Raw genomic sequence first — 15,617 nt, forward strand, 5'->3', positions numbered from 1 at the left:
CTCCACGTCAGAGACTTTTTGAGATTTGGCGGGCAAAGCGAGCAACTGCTCGAACGCTCTCCACCCACAGACTCCGAGCAACTGCTCGAACGCTCTCCACTCACAGACTCCGGTGCTAAGGTTTGCACTGCCAACATGAGCTACTACAATCTGCCCACCGTGCTGCCCAGCTCCCCCAGCAAGATCCGGGGACAGATCCAGGTGCGGGGTCTGCATGGGGGTCGGGGGTGGCTGGTGCGGGCTGTACAAGGGGGGAACCCCTTAAAATGACTTCTCTTCTAGGTCATTCTCGGGCCCATGTTCTCAGGGAAAAGGTAATGAATGGGTCTTTGGGGCGGTGGGCCTCCCTGTCTCTGCAGACCCTGGCTCTCCTCTCCCGCCTCCCCCATCTTCCCAGAAGCCCCTGACTGGGCCGCTGGACCTCTGCGTGCCTTCCCGTCCAAATCCTGTTTCCTGGATTGCAGCCTTCCTCCCGCCCAAGCTTCTTCTCTCTGCTGAGGCGGATCACATGGGGGGTACAATTGAGAACCCCCAGCCCACCGGACTCCCGCATGTGTCCCCTGGGAGTTAGGACCTTTTCCTAACAGTTTCTTCATTCATTCCCCATGAGCTCTCCTAAAGCCTTGGGGCCCAATTAACTCTGACCTCTGGGAGTCCCTTTCGGAATAACACATATACACTACTCGGGGTTTCTTTGCTTTATTTTAGGGTTATTTTTTGGTTTTTAACTCAGAGTCTTTTTATGTGGCTCAAGTTGATCTTGAACTCAGAGATCCTCTGCTGCTGGGGTGCATCACCACACCAGGCACCCCACTATTCTTATGGCCTGGTGTCACCTCACTTTTGTCCCTTGCCCCCTAGGGTGAGGGCTAAGATGGAGATCTGGGACACAGAAGCAAGCTCTTGGGTGCTTCTATCAAAGACTTTGAAATCCATTCATGAAACTTGAAGTTTGTTCAGGACAGCATGTGGTTAAGCCTTGGTGAACTGGTGCGGTTCCGGCTGCCCGACACTAGGTGGTGGTGGCAGCCCAGAGTTTTGCCTGGGAACCTCATGTGCCCTGGTAACTCTTGCAGCACCGAGCTGATGAGAAGAGTCCGTCGCTTCCAGATCGCCCAGTACAAGTGCCTGGTCATCAAGTACGCCAAGGACACGCGCTATAGCAACAACTTCTCCACACATGACCGGTCAGTCCTGCCCCTTGATCCTGCCCTTCGGAAACCCCTAAGCCACGGGGCACAGTGTCACATGCCTCAGGGCTGAGGTCTGTCAGAGTAGAGAAGGGATAGACTGCTGGCCTCTAACGGATAGGAATTAAGTGCTCAAAACTTAGAATAACCTGTCCCCAAGTGTCCATTGGGAACCTGGGTCCCACCCTGGTAGAGGCTGCAGCTATTTTGACTCCAGAGATTTTTTTTTTTTTTTTTTTTGGATTTGGTTTTTTTCGAGACAGGGTCTTTCCGTATAGCCCTGGCTGTCCTGGAACTCACTCTGTAGACCAGGCTAGCTTCGAACTCAGAAATCCGCCTGCCTCTGCCTCCCAGAGTGCTGGGATTTTCCCAGTCACAGATATTTTTTTCCCTCTTTAGTTGGCTCTCTACCATTACGTAACCATCGACATTCTGAATTGTATATCTGCCAGCGCTAGCACTGGACACGCCCCTCTGAGCCAAAGGATAGGAGTACAGGGAAGCAATCTGTGCCCCTAGCGTTGCTGAGGGCTGGGCCAAGGGTGAGCAGCCGCGAGTAGAACCGGTTTCTGGAGCAGAACAGGAAGTGGAGTGGAGAACCGTCAGGACTTGGAGTTGGGGCGGGAATTCAAGTCATACTTCCTGCCTGACTCTGTCCTGAGAGCTTTGCTTCTGTCTTTGTAATCATGGTGTCTGGCACTCAGGATGGGATGCGTATCCAGGAGGACCGACTGAGGCACCTGTGCGGCACGGTGCCTGGAGTGTTGGCCACAGCTGGCTTGCTGCCTGTCCTCTCTCTGGTCCCCTCTACTAGAGGAGTGAAGAGAGAATTAAGATGCACGAGAGTTGTGTTGTGCTCTTTGGTTGGTTTCCTAGGGAGGTGTGTGTTTGCACACATGTGTCCGTACACACGAGCTCAGAGGACAGCCTCGGGTTGTAAGTTCTGGGTTCCAACTCATTGGCCATACTTTTTTTTTTCTTTTGGTTTTTCAAGACATGATTTCTCTGTATAGCCCTGACTGTCCTGGAACTCTCTCTGTATAGCCCTGACTGTCCTGGAACTCACTCTGTAGACCATGCTGGCCTTGTTTTGTTTTGTTTTCTAAAAGATTTATTTATTGTTATATGTGAGTACACTGTAGCTGTCTTCAGCACTCCAGAAGAAGGCATCAGATCTCATTACAGATGGTTGTGAGCCACCATGTGGTTGCTGGCATTTGAACTCAGGACCTTTGGAAGAGCAGTCGATGCTCTTAACCGCTGAGCCATCTCTCCAGCTGGTCTTGTTTTTTTGAGACAGGAACTCTCCACAGACCTCTGGTTGCCCTGGAACTCACTCTGTAGACCAGATTGACCTTGAACTCACAGGGCTCCAACTGCCTATGCCTGCCAAACATCTCAATCCTGTTTTTGATTTGTTTTAATTTTTTTTAATCGTACATGTATGAGTGTTTTGCTAGCATGTAGATCTGCATGCGACTTGCTTGCCTGGTGCCCTGGGCCAGGCTAGAAAAGAGCATGGGATTCCCTGGAACAGGAATTAGAGATAATTGTAAGCCACCTTGTGTTTCCTGGGGATGGGACCCAAGTCCGCGCTAGAATAACAAGTGATCTTGTCTCTCCAGCCGGTTTATTGAGGCAGGTCTCCTGCAGCATAGGTGGGTTGTAACTTGTAACTCTCCCTCCTCTTCTTCCTGGAATTACCCGAGAGCAATCCCACACTCAGCCCACACCCCCTTCAGCTCTATACAAACACCGGGATTACAGATATGGTTGGACACACCCAGCTCCCCAGATTTTTAGGATTGTGAGGTAGTAAGTAGGTCAGGAGGTGCTTTTGTTGGTAAGAATGCCGCTGCTTGACTTTTCTGGGTTTGTTTCTGATAGTGAGGCAGAAACCACGGGAGAAGGCGCTGGGTGCAGCCCAGCATTCCACTCCTTACAGAGCAGAGAGCTTCCCGGCATCCTTTAACGGTGTTCTGGAGCATGTCCAAACTGGCCTGGGTGGGTTCTTCCCTGCCGGGAAGCAGGCCAGTAAGCAGAGGCTTCACAGCCTGGCGGACCGGCAGGCAGGCAGGCAGGCAGCCACAGGGTGTGGAGAGTCCTGCACACCCTGTCTGGTCAGTCTGGAGGGCAGTGAGTAAGGGGCTCCAGAGGGTCACACTGCTGTCTGGATTCCAAGGCCACCTACCATTCTGGACACTGAGAACAGGGCGCTCCTCATCTTGGGCTGCTGGTGGCAGATCCACGGCCTGTGACAGCCTTCCTTTCCTGGGTACTGCACTCTTGCTTCTGTGGGCTGGAGAGGTGGCACTCAGTGGTTAGAGCACTTGGTCTTGTCAAGGATCCAGGTTCAGTTCCCAACACACTTGATGGCTCCCAACGCCAACTCCAGAGGATCTAACACCCTCTTCTGACCTCTGGGGCACCAGGTGTGCACATGATACACAAACCTACATGCAAAGAAACTGCTAATACACATAACTAAATCCTTAACATTTTCCCAGGTGTGACTCAACACCTTTAATTCTAGCAGTTGGTGGGCGGAGGCAGAGAGAGTAAGGGGCCAGTCTGGTCTACAGAGAGACCCTGTCCAGAGAGTCCTGTTGAATAAGAACTTTGGAGTCTTTGTTGAGCTTAGCAGCAGATACTGTTCATTTTCAGTTAAGGGGGGTAACCTGTTCTAACTGGTTTTCTGAATACAGCCCTGGATTCCCCATCCCTCCCCGTTAAGAACGGATGGGACACCCAGGCTGCTCTGTGGGGCCACAGTAGTGCCCTATCCCGGCCTCTGGGGCCCACGGGTGCCTGGCCTCCGCACCTGCTCATCCTCTGGCCTTCTCTTCCCAGGAACACCATGGATGCACTGCCGGCCTGCATGCTCCGGGATGTGACCCAGGAGGCCCTCGGTGTGGCTGTCATCGGCATCGATGAGGGGCAGTTTGTAAGTTAGCTTGTGGCATGACCCCCACTCCCACCCCTGACCCTTCATGCCCTGCTGGCTCAGAAGTTCCTTTCATCTTTTGGGAGAGATGGGTCACTAACTTGTCTTCGCTGGTGTGTGGATCCCCTTGCCCAAGTGCATATTGTATAGGGTTGCTTTTGCCGAAGTAGCTATTGGGGAGAGCTCCAGCCCTGTTCCCCGTCCTAGCCTATAGGATTAAGAAAAACTAGTTTTTCAGGGGGTGGTGGCGAGCGCCTTTAATCCCAGCACTTGGGAGGCAGAGGCAGGTGGATTTCTGAGTTTGAGGCCAGCCTGGTCTACAGAGTGAGTTCCAGGACAGCCAGGGCTACAGAGAGAAACCGTGTCTCAAAAAAAGAAGATAAGAAAAACTAGTTCATTTAGTGGATACTTTGATTTTTGGGATGGCTCTTGCTGTGTGGTCCAGGATGGTTTAGGAACTCAGCCCCGAGTGCTGGGCTTGCGGTCATGGGCCCTCACGGCAGCTTTGTGGAGTATTTGGCATGCACACTATGTAAACCACACAATTCTGCACGCTTCTGCCCCAGTCTCTAGAACTCCACTGACCCTCCCTCTTACGTGCTTGCCTTGGACAGTCAGTCCCTTAAAGCCACAGCTGAGGAGATAGAGCGTCCTGTGTGTTTATTCCCCAGCACCAGGGCCCATGGGCTCCTGGCAAGAGTAGACGCTTGCATCTTCCAGAACTCTGTGTTTCATTTCTGTTTGGCACACTGATGACAGGTTCCATCTCGGACACAGTAGGAGCACACCAGAAAAGGGAGGCTTGAAACTACTGGGAATGCCCTGCAAGTTCAACATTGTGGGTTCTAAAACCTGCCACAGGGCAAACACTGGCACAGAACAGTGGTATCTGAGAGGGGAGAGGGCTCCCTTGCCTTGGGTTTCTTGGCAGAAGGGTGGTGCCTGTCTGGTTGCTTCTGGCATAAACTGCACCTGTCTTGTCGGTGCTCAGGTGAGACAGGCAGGGGTCTTTATTCACGCTAGCCAGGGTGCCTTGCCTGGTGTTGACCCAAGAGATTATGTTCAGCCAGTGCCAGGACTCTGGTGGATGCCAGCCCAGCCTGGACGCTTCTAATTATACACGTGTGTTTTTATAGAGCGGGCCATGTCACATGCTGTGACTATTGTGGGAATGGCTGGGTCCAGGGACCAATCACATCCATTCCAAGTTTCTGCCCTTTGGCTGTGGCCTTCTAGGTCTGGAGACAAACTGGAGCTTCCAGCTCACCTCTGTTGACAGACTGGGAGGGACTGGGGAGAAAGAGGCTGGGACATTAGGGTACTGGGCGGGGATATGTCCAAGGAAAGGCCTGAGGAACCAGGCATGGTGGCAGACCTGAGGAGACTGCTTTGAATCCCAGGCCAGCCTGGGCTACACGGTAATAACCAAGCAAAAGCAAAAGACAGAAGGGATGGGGAGACAATTCTATCAATCAGGCCCTGGCTCTGCAGGCATGAGTGCCTGAGTTTGGGCCCCTAGCACCCGTGTAAAATGCTGGGTACAGCCACGTGTCCATAACCCCAGTTCTAGGGAGGCAGAGGCAAGCAGATCTCCTGAGTTTAAGGCTAACCTGGTCTACATAGCAATTTCCAGGCCAGCCAGGAATACAAAGTGGGACCCTGTCTCAAAAGAAAGAAACAGCCAGGCAGTGGTGGCGCATGCCTGTAATCCCAGCACTCTGGGAGGCAGAGGCAGGCGGATTTCTGAGTTCGAGGCCAGCCTGGTCTACAGATTGAGTTCCAGGACAGCCAGGACTATACAGAGAAACCCTGTCTCGAAAACAAAAACAAAAATAAAAAAAAAAAGAAAGAAACAAAGAAAGAAGGTAAAGAACTATTAAGGAAAATGCTCAGCCTCGGCAAGGTTGAGAAGCCTGGGTCTCCATCCTAGGGAGACACCGTGCTATTGAAGGGTGGCGGGCCTGAGTGATAGCGGAGGGCAGCCACACACACACACCCAACCTGCTTGCCCTTCATGCATCTCGTTGCCAAGAGCCATTCTCTCTCACTCGGGATTCCCCGGTGGGGGGAAAATGCAGTGTAAACCTGGTACTTGCAGATGCCTGCAGAGGCCAAAAGAGGACATTAGATCCCTTGCAGCTGGAGTTACAGATGTTTGTAAGCTATCTGATGTGGGTGCTGGGAATTGAATTCTGGTTTCCTATAGGAACAAGCTTTTATCCACTGAACCATCTCTCCAGCCCTGTATTTTTTGAGACAGGATCTCATAGCTTTGAACTTCATAATCCTTTTACCTTCAAAGTCCTGGTATTATGGTCTGGTTCATTTGATGCTGGGGGTGTGGCCTGAGGCTTCGTGCACACCGTAAGCTCTCTTCTACCAACTGAACTACCTGGTCGGCCCTGAAGTTCCTTTTTTTTTTTTTTTAATGTGTGTTTACTGTGATTAAGTATGTGTATCAAATGTGTGCAGTGCCCATAGAAACCAGAAGAGGGCACCCAGGGCCCCTGGAGCTGGATTAGCCTATGGTTGTAAGTGACCCTGAGTTGCTGGCAACCAGGTCCTTTGCAAGAGCAGCAAGTGCTCTTTCCTGCCGACTCCTAGCGTGCTCTCTCTCTCTCTCTCTCTCTCTCTCTCTCTCTCTCTCTCTCTCTCTCTCTCTCTCTTTCTCTCTCTCTCTGAAAGCCCATTTTAAACGCAGCTGTGTTTACCTTCTAAGGCTACCCTAACAGCACTCAACAAGGCCTTTAAGCACGGAGCTGGATGGACTCTGCTGGCAAGCCCCGGGTGGCAGTGGGCATGCGGGTAGGGTGTCTCACAGGCCGGCCGTGTGGTGCGGTCTCCGGCTCTCTCACAGTCTTCATGAGGCCCTTGCTTGGGGCAGCTCACTCCTCCTCTCTGAACTTTCCCAGTTCCCTGACATTGTGGACTTCTGTGAAAAGATGGCCAACCAGGGCAAGACAGTGATTGTGGCAGCGCTGGATGGAACCTTCCAGAGGAAGGTAAAGTGTCTGACGCCAGCTTGCCAGCGGGTCCTGAGAGGGAAGACAGTATATATACAAGGTCTCCGAGAAGTAGGTGTGTTCAGAATAGAAGCTATTGGCTGGAGGGTGCTCTGAACAGGCTGGGCTAGAGAGCAGGCAGGCAGGAGGGTGTGGCTCTCTAGAAAAGCTGGCTCAGTAAAGTATGATATAGCCTGAATCTCGGGGTTTAAAAGGGAAGTGTTGGGGCGGGAGAGCTCGGGCTGTAATGCACTTGCCTTGCAAAGGCTTGCGTTAGATCCTCAGAGCTCTCTTTTTTTAAAAATGCCATGACTGGGAGACAGAAGAGGTTCTTAGCTCACTGGCAAGCCGAGCTATGCTGCAAGCTCTGAGCCAGTGAGAGACCCGGTTTCCAAAAGAACCAAGGTGGACAGTGCCAGAGGACCAACCAGCCCCTGAGGTCGCTCTCTGGCCCCCACACATACCCGTGTGAACACCGGCGGGGGCGGGGCAGTGCCCGGCTAACTGGCTGGTCTTCTGCGCAGGCTTTCGGCAGCATCTTGAACCTGGTGCCCCTGGCGGAGAGTGTGGTGAAGCTCACAGCTGTGTGCATGGAGTGCTTCCGAGAAGCGGCCTACACGAAGAGGCTGGGTCTGGAGAAGGAGGTACCTCCACTGGCTTCTGCCCAAGGAGTGGGTGGGCTTCGGCCTCGGTGTCTGAACCCCACCCTCACTCGCCCCTCCCTCCAGGTGGAGGTGATTGGCGGAGCAGACAAGTACCATTCGGTGTGCCGCCAGTGCTACTTTAAGAAGTCTTCAGCCCAGACTGTGGAGACAGACAACAAGGAGAACTGCCTGGTGCTGGGGCAGCCTGCAGAGGCCTCGGCTGTCAGGAAGCTCTTTGCCCCTCAGCAAGTCCTACAGTACAACTCTGCCAACTGAGGGGGCCTGGGGCCTGCCAGCTCCTACCCCTAAGTTAGACTCTCAGAGAGCAGGGAGAGGGGCACGGGCAGGGCCTGCCATTCCTAATGGACAATGTGCCCTGCCTGGTGGCCAGGGTCCCACATTCAACCAGAGGTGAGGACAGAGCCATCCAGCAGTGTGCCTTTGGTGCTAGCTTCTTCATTGTTGGTGGCTTTCACTGCTGGGTGTCGGTCTCAGAGCCTCACCCCTTACCAAGGCTCCAGGCCTCTCACAGCACCCGCATTTCTGACTAAGGATCCATATTGCCACTATACCTCCCAGAACTAACCTTTGTCTGCTCAGACTCTCAGCTTTTAGTGAGCCGAGAGAGTGTGTTTCTTGTGCTCTGCCGTGCAAAGTGAGCAGTATTAAGGAGAATGTTTCTCCTTAGCCTAGGTCTCCCTGACTTGCAGCTGGGGCCCACATGACTTGGGGGTAGATATTTCTTCTGTAGTACCAATGGTGTCACTACAGCCCAAGAGGAACAGTGCCCCACATTTCTTTCTCTCTCTCTCTTTTTTTTTTTTTTTTTGTTTTTTTTTTTGTTGTTTTTTTGAGACAGGGTTTCTCTGTGCAGTCCTGGCTGTCCTAGGACTCACTCTGTAGGCCAGGCTGGCCTTGAATTCAGAAATCTGCCTGCCTCTGCCTCCCAAGTGTTAGAATAAAAGGTGTGCGCTACCACTGCCTGGCCCCACATTTCTATCTAGTTGGTTTCAGGACAAGAATGGCAAAGGAACCTGCTGGGAGAGTCAGGAGATGGTGTTTCTAGCGGGCAACTGGCAACGGGAGGTCAGGTTTTGTGAGACAGACACTTGATAGCTTGAGTTGAGAAAACAGTTCAGATAGGCCTTGGAAAGTGGGCAGGGTGACACTTGAGGACCAGAGACCTGGGTCTAAGGTGGCAGTGTGCTGCTGGTGCTGTGCCCAGCTTGCCTGCCATCTACCTCATTAACTGCTTAAGGCATGCTGTACAGAGGAGGCCCACAGCTCCGAGCCTGCGCTGTCAGCTTATGCTGCAGATTTTGAAAGACACTGCCAGCCGCTATCGATGGCCTCATCATTGCACAAGAGTTACCTCAGGGGCATGCTGCTTCCTAACAGACATAGGTCCACTCCCTCTCAAGTCCCTGGAAGGTGTCAAGAGGGGCCAGAGTAACCTCGGAGGGGCAGCACCCAGGGGCCCCTGGCAGGCGGCAGAACCTGGTAAGCTGTCCAGGGAGACAAGCTGACATGGTGGCTACTTTAAGGTGCAGTGGAAGGCAGTGTGAAGAATGAGACCCCACTGGGTTACTGCCACCCCAAGCTCAAAGAACACGGTCTAGTTGGGTGATGGTCTAAGCTTTACCTAGCATTCAAGGGGCAGAGCCAGGTGGGTGGGTCCCTGAGTTCTAGGACAGCCAGAGCTACACAGTGAGACCCAGTCTAAAAACGCCAAAAACATGGTACAGAACTAGAACCAGGCTGAGGAGGGAGGACTGCCTCAAGTTGGAGGCGTACCTGAGTCCTGCCGTGAGAGGCTGCTTAGCCAAGCCTGCACCATGAGGCTGGGCTATGCAGATGTTGCCTTTGGAAGGCTGGAAGCTGCCTTAGTGCCTAGCAGGAAGTCCAGGGTTTGAAATCCAGCCCTTGGGGAAGGTCTCAAAGCAATACCAACCAAAAGGTACCTCTACCCCTAGCCTGAGGCGCCACCAGGACAACAAGCTGAGAAAAATGTTTATTCCATCTCCAAACTAGTCTACAGAACCTGAGGGCAGGGGTGTCCCCACCAAGTCTCCAATACATTCAGTGCAGGGGTTCCTGCCCTCCCCATTAGTATCTAACAGCTGCTTGGGAATATTTACATAAAGCTGGGTGTTGTCTCCAGGCAAATCCCAACTCTTCTGCCAGGGGTGGACAGGAGCAAGAAGGAAGTGGTATTTAGTACCTCTGCCTGCCCCACAGCTGGCAGGCAGGCAGCCTGGGGACCGTTGGCACAGTAGTGACCCCAGAAGGCACAGAGAGCATGGAGCCCAGATGAAGCTGGGTACTGAACCTGAGTGAGGACGGACATGGGGACCCAGCACTCTGAGGAGACAGGCACGAGGATCCCCAAGTTTGTCTTTGGAGAAAAAAGTCAGGGCTCCCATGGCCTCCAGCTGTGGGGGAACTGGCACGTCAAGAACAGCGCTAGCAGGCACCTGCTTCTGGCTCTGAGAAGGGGCTCAGGGTTATTAAAGCAACAAGGAGCAGAGGATGGTTAAGCGAATCCAAGGCCCTGGGTTCTGTCTACAGTACTAGGGTAGGGAATAAAAAGATCTAGTAAAAGCCCTCTCCTCAAAAATGCCCTGGAGGATTGGGTGGTGAGGCCCCTCTGGGCATGGGCACTTCAGATGTGCTCTGTCTGGCTGCAGCTGGGATGCAGAAAGGCGTGGACTCTTTGGCTGTCAATTGTAACAGGCAAGGGACAGCAGTTCTGAGCAGCAAACCTTGAGAGAAGTCCAGGGCAGAGGGGCGGCCCCCCAAGCACCCTCCCTGCCTCTTTGTCGCTGGCTGCTCAGTACACAGGGGGAGGCTGGTAACCCTCAGTAGTCTCCACATTCTGGGTGAAGGGTGGCTGCTGGTAGTTTTCCACAGAGGCAGTAGGGTAGGAGGCATAGGCATTGGGATCCGGGGTGGGGTCCACGTAGTTCTGAATGAAGGCATCCACTCCAGCCTTGTAGCGCTGGTAGGCCAGGGAAGCCAGCACACCCTGTGGGTGGGTGGGGGAGACCTAAGGTGTGGGCAGGGCAAGGGGACCTCAATCCTCACCCAGCCCTCCAGGCTGCCCTCCCCGCCCACCTACCCAGGAGAAGATGGAGAAGAAGCTGAAGGTGATGGCGGCCCGAGCCGAGTCCGCTCCCATCCGCACGTCTTCAGCTTTGGTGGCTGCCCACTGGTTGGTCAGGAAGCAGAAACCAACAAACCACAGGAAGGTCCAGAGAGCTAGGGAGATAACAAGGGGCAGAGTTGGCCCTGGGGACAGCCTGGATCCCCAGGGTCCAGGAGGGACACAGAGAAGGACTCTCCCGGGGCCATGGACTGTATAGCCTATAGAAGCAGAGGAACGTGAGGGCTAAGGCGTCAGCCACTAGCTGGGGTTGAGTCTGGGAACCTGATGCTGTGCCTCGCCCTTTTGCCTTTCTGAAGTCAGAAAGCCTGTGTGCCATTCAGGGTACAGGGGGACCTAGGAGAAGCCTCAGGTGAGGTTCATGGCCCTCAGCTGCTGTCAGCACCCCCCCAACAGCACCAAGACCCCCCAGTTGTGAAGCCCTGGCACACCAGTGCCACCGGCATACCTGAGAAGAGCAGGTCACCAATGACCAGGTACTTGCGGTCAGTGGCGTTGCTTATCTGCGAGAAGAAGGCATCAACCACCAGGAAGAAGGCTGAGGCCAGGAAGGCCAGCACCCCAATGGCACTGCCGTAGCGACAGGCGTCCTCATTCTGGTTGAACACACAGTGTAGCTGCTCAGATGTGTGGATGTTGGTGTAGCCCTCACCGAAGATGCAGGAGAACACGATCAAGGCCAAGACCTGGGGGGAGGAGATTCCATGGGCAGTGGCGGACGCCTCCTGGCCATATCGTGTTCAGACCCCGGTTAGGGCCTAGAAAGAAGGATCCTAGCAGGATATCAGGATGTCTCGTCTCTCTGCTGATGTCCCCATCTGACACTGTTGTTTCAACCCCTTCTGGACTTGTGGGGCTGAGGTGACAGGCAGACTGTAGCCAGGGCATCATCAAAGCAGGTCCTGACCATGAGGGGCTGGGGACAGAATGGGCTACTTATTGTAAGAAGTGGTGATTTCCTAGCTGCCTGACTACAGCGTGATCATATTTAGGGTTGTGATTAAGAACAAAGAAGAAGCAGGGCGGTGGTGGCACACGCCTGTAATCCCAGCACTCTGGGAGGCAGAGGCAGGCGGATTTCTGAGTTCGAGGCCAGCCTGGTCTACAGAGTAAGTTCCAGGACAGCCAGGGTTATACACAGAAACCCTGTCTCCAAAAAACCAAATCAAAAAAATGAGAAAAAAAAAAAGAAGAAGAAGAAGAAGAATCCACCTGGGCTGGAGAGATGGCTCAGTGGTTAAGAGCACCGACTACTCTTCTAGAGGTTCTGAGTTCAATTCCCAGCAACCACATGGTGGGTCACAACCATCCATAGTGAGATCTGATGCCCTCTTCTAGTGTGTCTGGAGACGGGAACAGTATACTCATATACATAAATAAAGTCTTAAAAAAAAAGAATCCACCCATCTCCATTTTGAATGAGATGTGGATTTCTTTGGGGTGGGGGTGTTGGTTTGTTTTTTTTTGTTTGTTTGTTTGTTTTTGGATGAAGAGGCTTCATTTAGCTTTAACTCAGAATGATCCTGACTCCTGGTCCTCCTGCCTCCCCCTCCCAATGCTGGGACAATCTTGTGCCAGCATGCCTGCTTGCCCTCTGACCCCATTGCTGGCAACTTGAACCCAGGGCTTCACACGCACTAGGCAAGTTCACCACTGCTGACCTACATTTTCAGCCCTTGAGGTTGTGTGTGTGTTTATTTTATTTTATTTTATTTTTTGGGGTTTTTTTTGGGGGGGGTGATTTGGTTTTTTTCGAGACAGGGTTTCTCTATATAGCCCTGGCTGTCCTGGAACTCACTCTGTAGACCAGGCTGGCCTCGAACTCAGAAATCCGCCTGCCTCTGCCTCCCAGAGTGCTGGGATTACAGGCATGCGCCACCACCGCTGGGTTTGTGTGTGTGTTTATAAGTTTTAGGTTTTTCTTCCTCTTCTTATTCTTTTTTTTTTTTTTCTTTCTTTTGAGATAGGGTTTCATTAGGTAGTAATGGCTGTCCTGGAATTCAGAGAACCTGCCTCTGCCCCCAGAATAGAATGCTGGGATTAAAGGCCTGCACCACAGCACTTGTCCTTATTGGTTGTTTTAAGATAGAATCTCAGGCTCATCAGTTAAGGGCACTGACCCCGCTCTTACAGAGGACCTGGAGACCCACATGTTAGCTCATAGCCACCTGTGACTCCAATTCCAGGGGACAAGATAACCAACCACCTTCCCACTCTGTGACTACCGGGCACGCACGTGGTGTACCTTCATACACACGGGCAGATGCTCACACATATGAAATAAAAATACGTAAATAAAAAAGACAGGATCTCACTCTGGTTCAGACTGGCCTGGAATTCATGACAATCCCGCCCTAGCCTCCTCAGTGTTGAGATACAGGGGTGAGCCTTCACATCCCATTTTTTTGTTTTGTTTTGTTTTGGATTTTGGTTTTTTAGAGACAGGGTTTCTCTGTGTAGCCCCGGCTGTCCTGGAACTCACTCTGTAGACCAGGCTGGCCTCGAACTCAGAAATCCGCCTGCCTCTGCCTCCCAGAGTGCTGGGATTACAGGCGTGCCCCGGCCATCACATCCCATTTAATGGAGCTTTAAACACGATGGGCCACAGAATCACAGAGGCGAAACCCACAGCGTTTCATCCAACCCTCCCCCCAACATCCTGCCCCAAGTCAGCTCTATAGCATCAACCAGCATCTTCCAGAACACCCTTCAACAGCAGCCCTGCTTCCCTCCACGACTCCCCTAGGACAAGAGACTCCCCAGCCGGCCAGCCTTCTCCCTTCAAGGACTTCCGGCTTCTTTGGCACGATGGCCCCTCCCCTCCAGAGAACTACTAGTCTCCAGCCCGACATTGGTTTCCCTTCAGAACAAGGTTCTTGGGGTGGTCAGATGCCCAGATCTGTAAGCCAGGTTCAGATTCTGCAGGAACTAGGGCAGAGGTGGGAAAGTCACCGGCAGAGACTGTCCAGAGTTTAGAAAGCGGCTCTTTTGGGATCGCCCTAGTCATTTCGCCTCCTCCCCACACCCTAAGGTCACTGCCAAGCCCATGTCAACGCGGCAGACGCAACTGAGTCTGTGGGCACCTGGCTGCCTCCAGACTCCCAGGGCCAGAGCGATCCTGCCAGACGCTCTCAAAAGGGATGTGGAACCAGCAGTCACAAGCCCCGCCCCCGGCTGCGGATGAAGCCGGAACTCCAGGACTGGGCTTAGAGTCTGGGTCAGGACTCCTGGCACTGCCATCCTGACTGACAGGGTACAACCCAAGACGGAGTCACTGGATTCCACGGCTAGGCTGGGAACTCCGGGGAGCCAGGGCACCTCCAAGGCTCCAGGCCCAGAGCCCCTGGACGCAGTGGGGCCACCCTCAATCTGGCAGCTAAAGCCTCGGCGTTCAGTGTTTTCATCCCAAGATAAGGAAAGCCGCCCTGCACGGCTGGTACAGGGGCTCACCCGGCTTCTGGGGAGGAGTGCATTCTGGTGCAGACCTGTTGCTAGCCTCTGAGAGCGGAGGAAACCCTCCTTCGGACGCCGGGCCAACCCCCCTCCTTGCACCCCACGTGGCTTCAGAAAGTCCCTTCCAGGTGAATTCCCTAGGCAGGGAGCCGCGGCGTGCGGGCCACCTGCTGTGGCGTGCCCCTCTCCGGCCCCTCCTACTGCCAGCAGGGCGATAGGCCTGCCTCCCTTCCCGGAGCACTTCGGGGACGTCCCGCAGCAGAGCGGCTCCGACCAGTGGTCGAGGGTGCGCCGGGGCCCGGCCCCGAGTTGGGGAGACAAGGTCCGGAGCCACGCAGTGGAACAGGCGACAGGACGCACGGGCTGGAGGGGACGGAGACGCGGAGGGGCGCGGGGCCCCCGCGCTCTCCTCCAGGCCCAGGACGCGCCGCCGCCGCCGCCACCTGTCGCGCTCCGCGGCCGGCGGCCCACGGTTCCTGGTAGCCGGACGCGCGGCTCCGGGTCCTCTCTGACAGACTCACCATGCTCACGAGGCGCGTCACCACCTGAGGCTGCGACACGAAGCGCCGCAGGTCGAAGGAGCCGCCCGCGTTGGCCGCGCCATAGGCCCCGCTCTCCATGTCGCCGTCGCCGCCGAGCCGCGGATGGCCGGGAACCAGCCGGATTGTCCCGCCCCGGCCCGGCCCGCCCACGGGGGCGGGGCGGCCGCCGACGGGGCGGGGCCAACCGCCGGGAAGTAGGGGCAGAGAGCCCCTCTGTGCGGAAAGGAGGAGGAAAACCTCGCCCCTGGGAAATCTGTCCTAGTAAGTTCAACCAAAAAGGATCAAAGACTCTCCAAGAAGAGACATCCTAGACGGCCCCCACTTTACACTTACACAGCGCCCTGGTGAAGATCTTCCCTCTCCTGTAAGCCCTTCAGACACCCAAATCCCACCAATCCAGAATCCAGGCTCATAAATGCCTGGACATCACTTCACCATTCTGCTCCAGACCAAAGGACTGGGGCATAAATTCTCGCCAAGCACGTCAGAGGTCCCCCGGTTCCAACCTCTGGACTGCCATAGTAATAAATATGGCCCACACAGTTCTTGAACTCTTTGCTCTGGAGTTAGGGGTGAAGGACATTTCTTTACACAGTCTTCCTGGACCTGCAGGGCAAAAGGCTCAGAAGGGCAGAGTACCTGCACATTTCTAGACATCATGATCACATGCTGCAAAGCA

At 54.1% G+C, this 15,617-nt stretch overlaps 2 protein-coding genes across 5 annotated transcripts; one reads left to right on the forward strand and one right to left on the reverse strand.

Moving 5' to 3' along the window:
* The first annotated feature begins 21 nt into the window (after positions 1-21).
* On the forward strand, positions 22-8,758 carry Tk1 (thymidine kinase 1). 2 transcript variants are annotated; one of them, XM_052197515.1, is made up of 7 exons: positions 29-201; positions 283-314; positions 1,077-1,187; positions 4,041-4,134; positions 7,047-7,136; positions 7,661-7,780; positions 7,865-8,758. In XM_052197515.1, the coding sequence occupies exons 1-7, from the start codon at positions 136-138 to the stop codon at positions 8,054-8,056; spliced, it is 705 nt and encodes a 234-aa protein (XP_052053475.1). In that variant the 5' UTR covers positions 29-135; the 3' UTR covers positions 8,057-8,758. The 2 variants fall into 2 exon arrangements, with proteins under 2 accessions (XP_052053474.1, XP_052053475.1); XM_052197514.1 differs by having other exon boundaries at positions 22-201; positions 7,661-8,758.
* Positions 8,759-9,779: 1,021 nt separating this feature from the next.
* On the reverse strand, positions 9,780-15,077 carry Syngr2 (synaptogyrin 2). Of its 3 annotated transcripts, none has more exons than XM_052197517.1 (4): positions 14,918-15,077; positions 11,392-11,629; positions 10,879-11,038; positions 9,780-10,826 (listed from the first exon to the last, which is right to left on the reverse strand). In XM_052197517.1, the coding sequence occupies exons 1-4, from the start codon at positions 15,014-15,016 to the stop codon at positions 10,391-10,393; spliced, it is 933 nt and encodes a 310-aa protein (XP_052053477.1). In that variant the 5' UTR covers positions 15,017-15,077; the 3' UTR covers positions 9,780-10,390. The 3 variants fall into 3 exon arrangements, with proteins under 3 accessions (XP_052053477.1, XP_052053476.1, XP_052053478.1); XM_052197516.1 differs by having other exon boundaries at positions 9,780-10,805; positions 10,899-11,038; positions 14,918-15,075; XM_052197518.1 differs by lacking the exon at positions 10,879-11,038 and having other exon boundaries at positions 9,780-10,805.
* Positions 15,078-15,617: the final 540 nt, after the last annotated feature.

The sequence above is a fragment of the Apodemus sylvaticus genome, chromosome 10 (assembly GCF_947179515.1).
Source record: "Apodemus sylvaticus chromosome 10, mApoSyl1.1, whole genome shotgun sequence".
Lineage (NCBI taxonomy): Eukaryota > Metazoa > Chordata > Mammalia > Rodentia > Muridae > Apodemus > Apodemus sylvaticus.

What these genes read in the sequence shown, in the direction of transcription:
- Tk1 (XM_052197514.1), top strand. Translation starts at nt 136, where the DNA reads ATGAGCTACTACAATCTGCCCACCGTGCTGCCCAGCTCCCCCAGCAAG. An exon ending in CCCATGTTCTCAGGGAAAAG is followed by an intron (nt 315 to 1,076) that starts GTAATGAATGGG and finishes TAACTCTTGCAG; the next exon opens with CACCGAGCTGATGAGAAGAG. An exon ending in AACTTCTCCACACATGACCG is followed by an intron (nt 1,188 to 4,040) that starts GTCAGTCCTGCC and finishes TTCTCTTCCCAG; the next exon opens with GAACACCATGGATGCACTGC.
- Syngr2 (XM_052197517.1), bottom strand. Translation starts at nt 15,016, where the DNA reads ATGGAGAGCGGGGCCTATGGCGCGGCCAACGCGGGCGGCTCCTTCGAC. An exon ending in TGGTGACCTGCTCTTCTCAG is followed by an intron (nt 11,039 to 11,391) that starts GTATGCCGGTGG and finishes TTATCTCCCTAG; the next exon opens with CTCTCTGGACCTTCCTGTGG. An exon ending in GTAGGTGGGCGGGGAGGGCA is followed by an intron (nt 10,827 to 10,878) that starts GCCTGGAGGGCT and finishes CCCACACCTTAG; the next exon opens with GTCTCCCCCACCCACCCACA.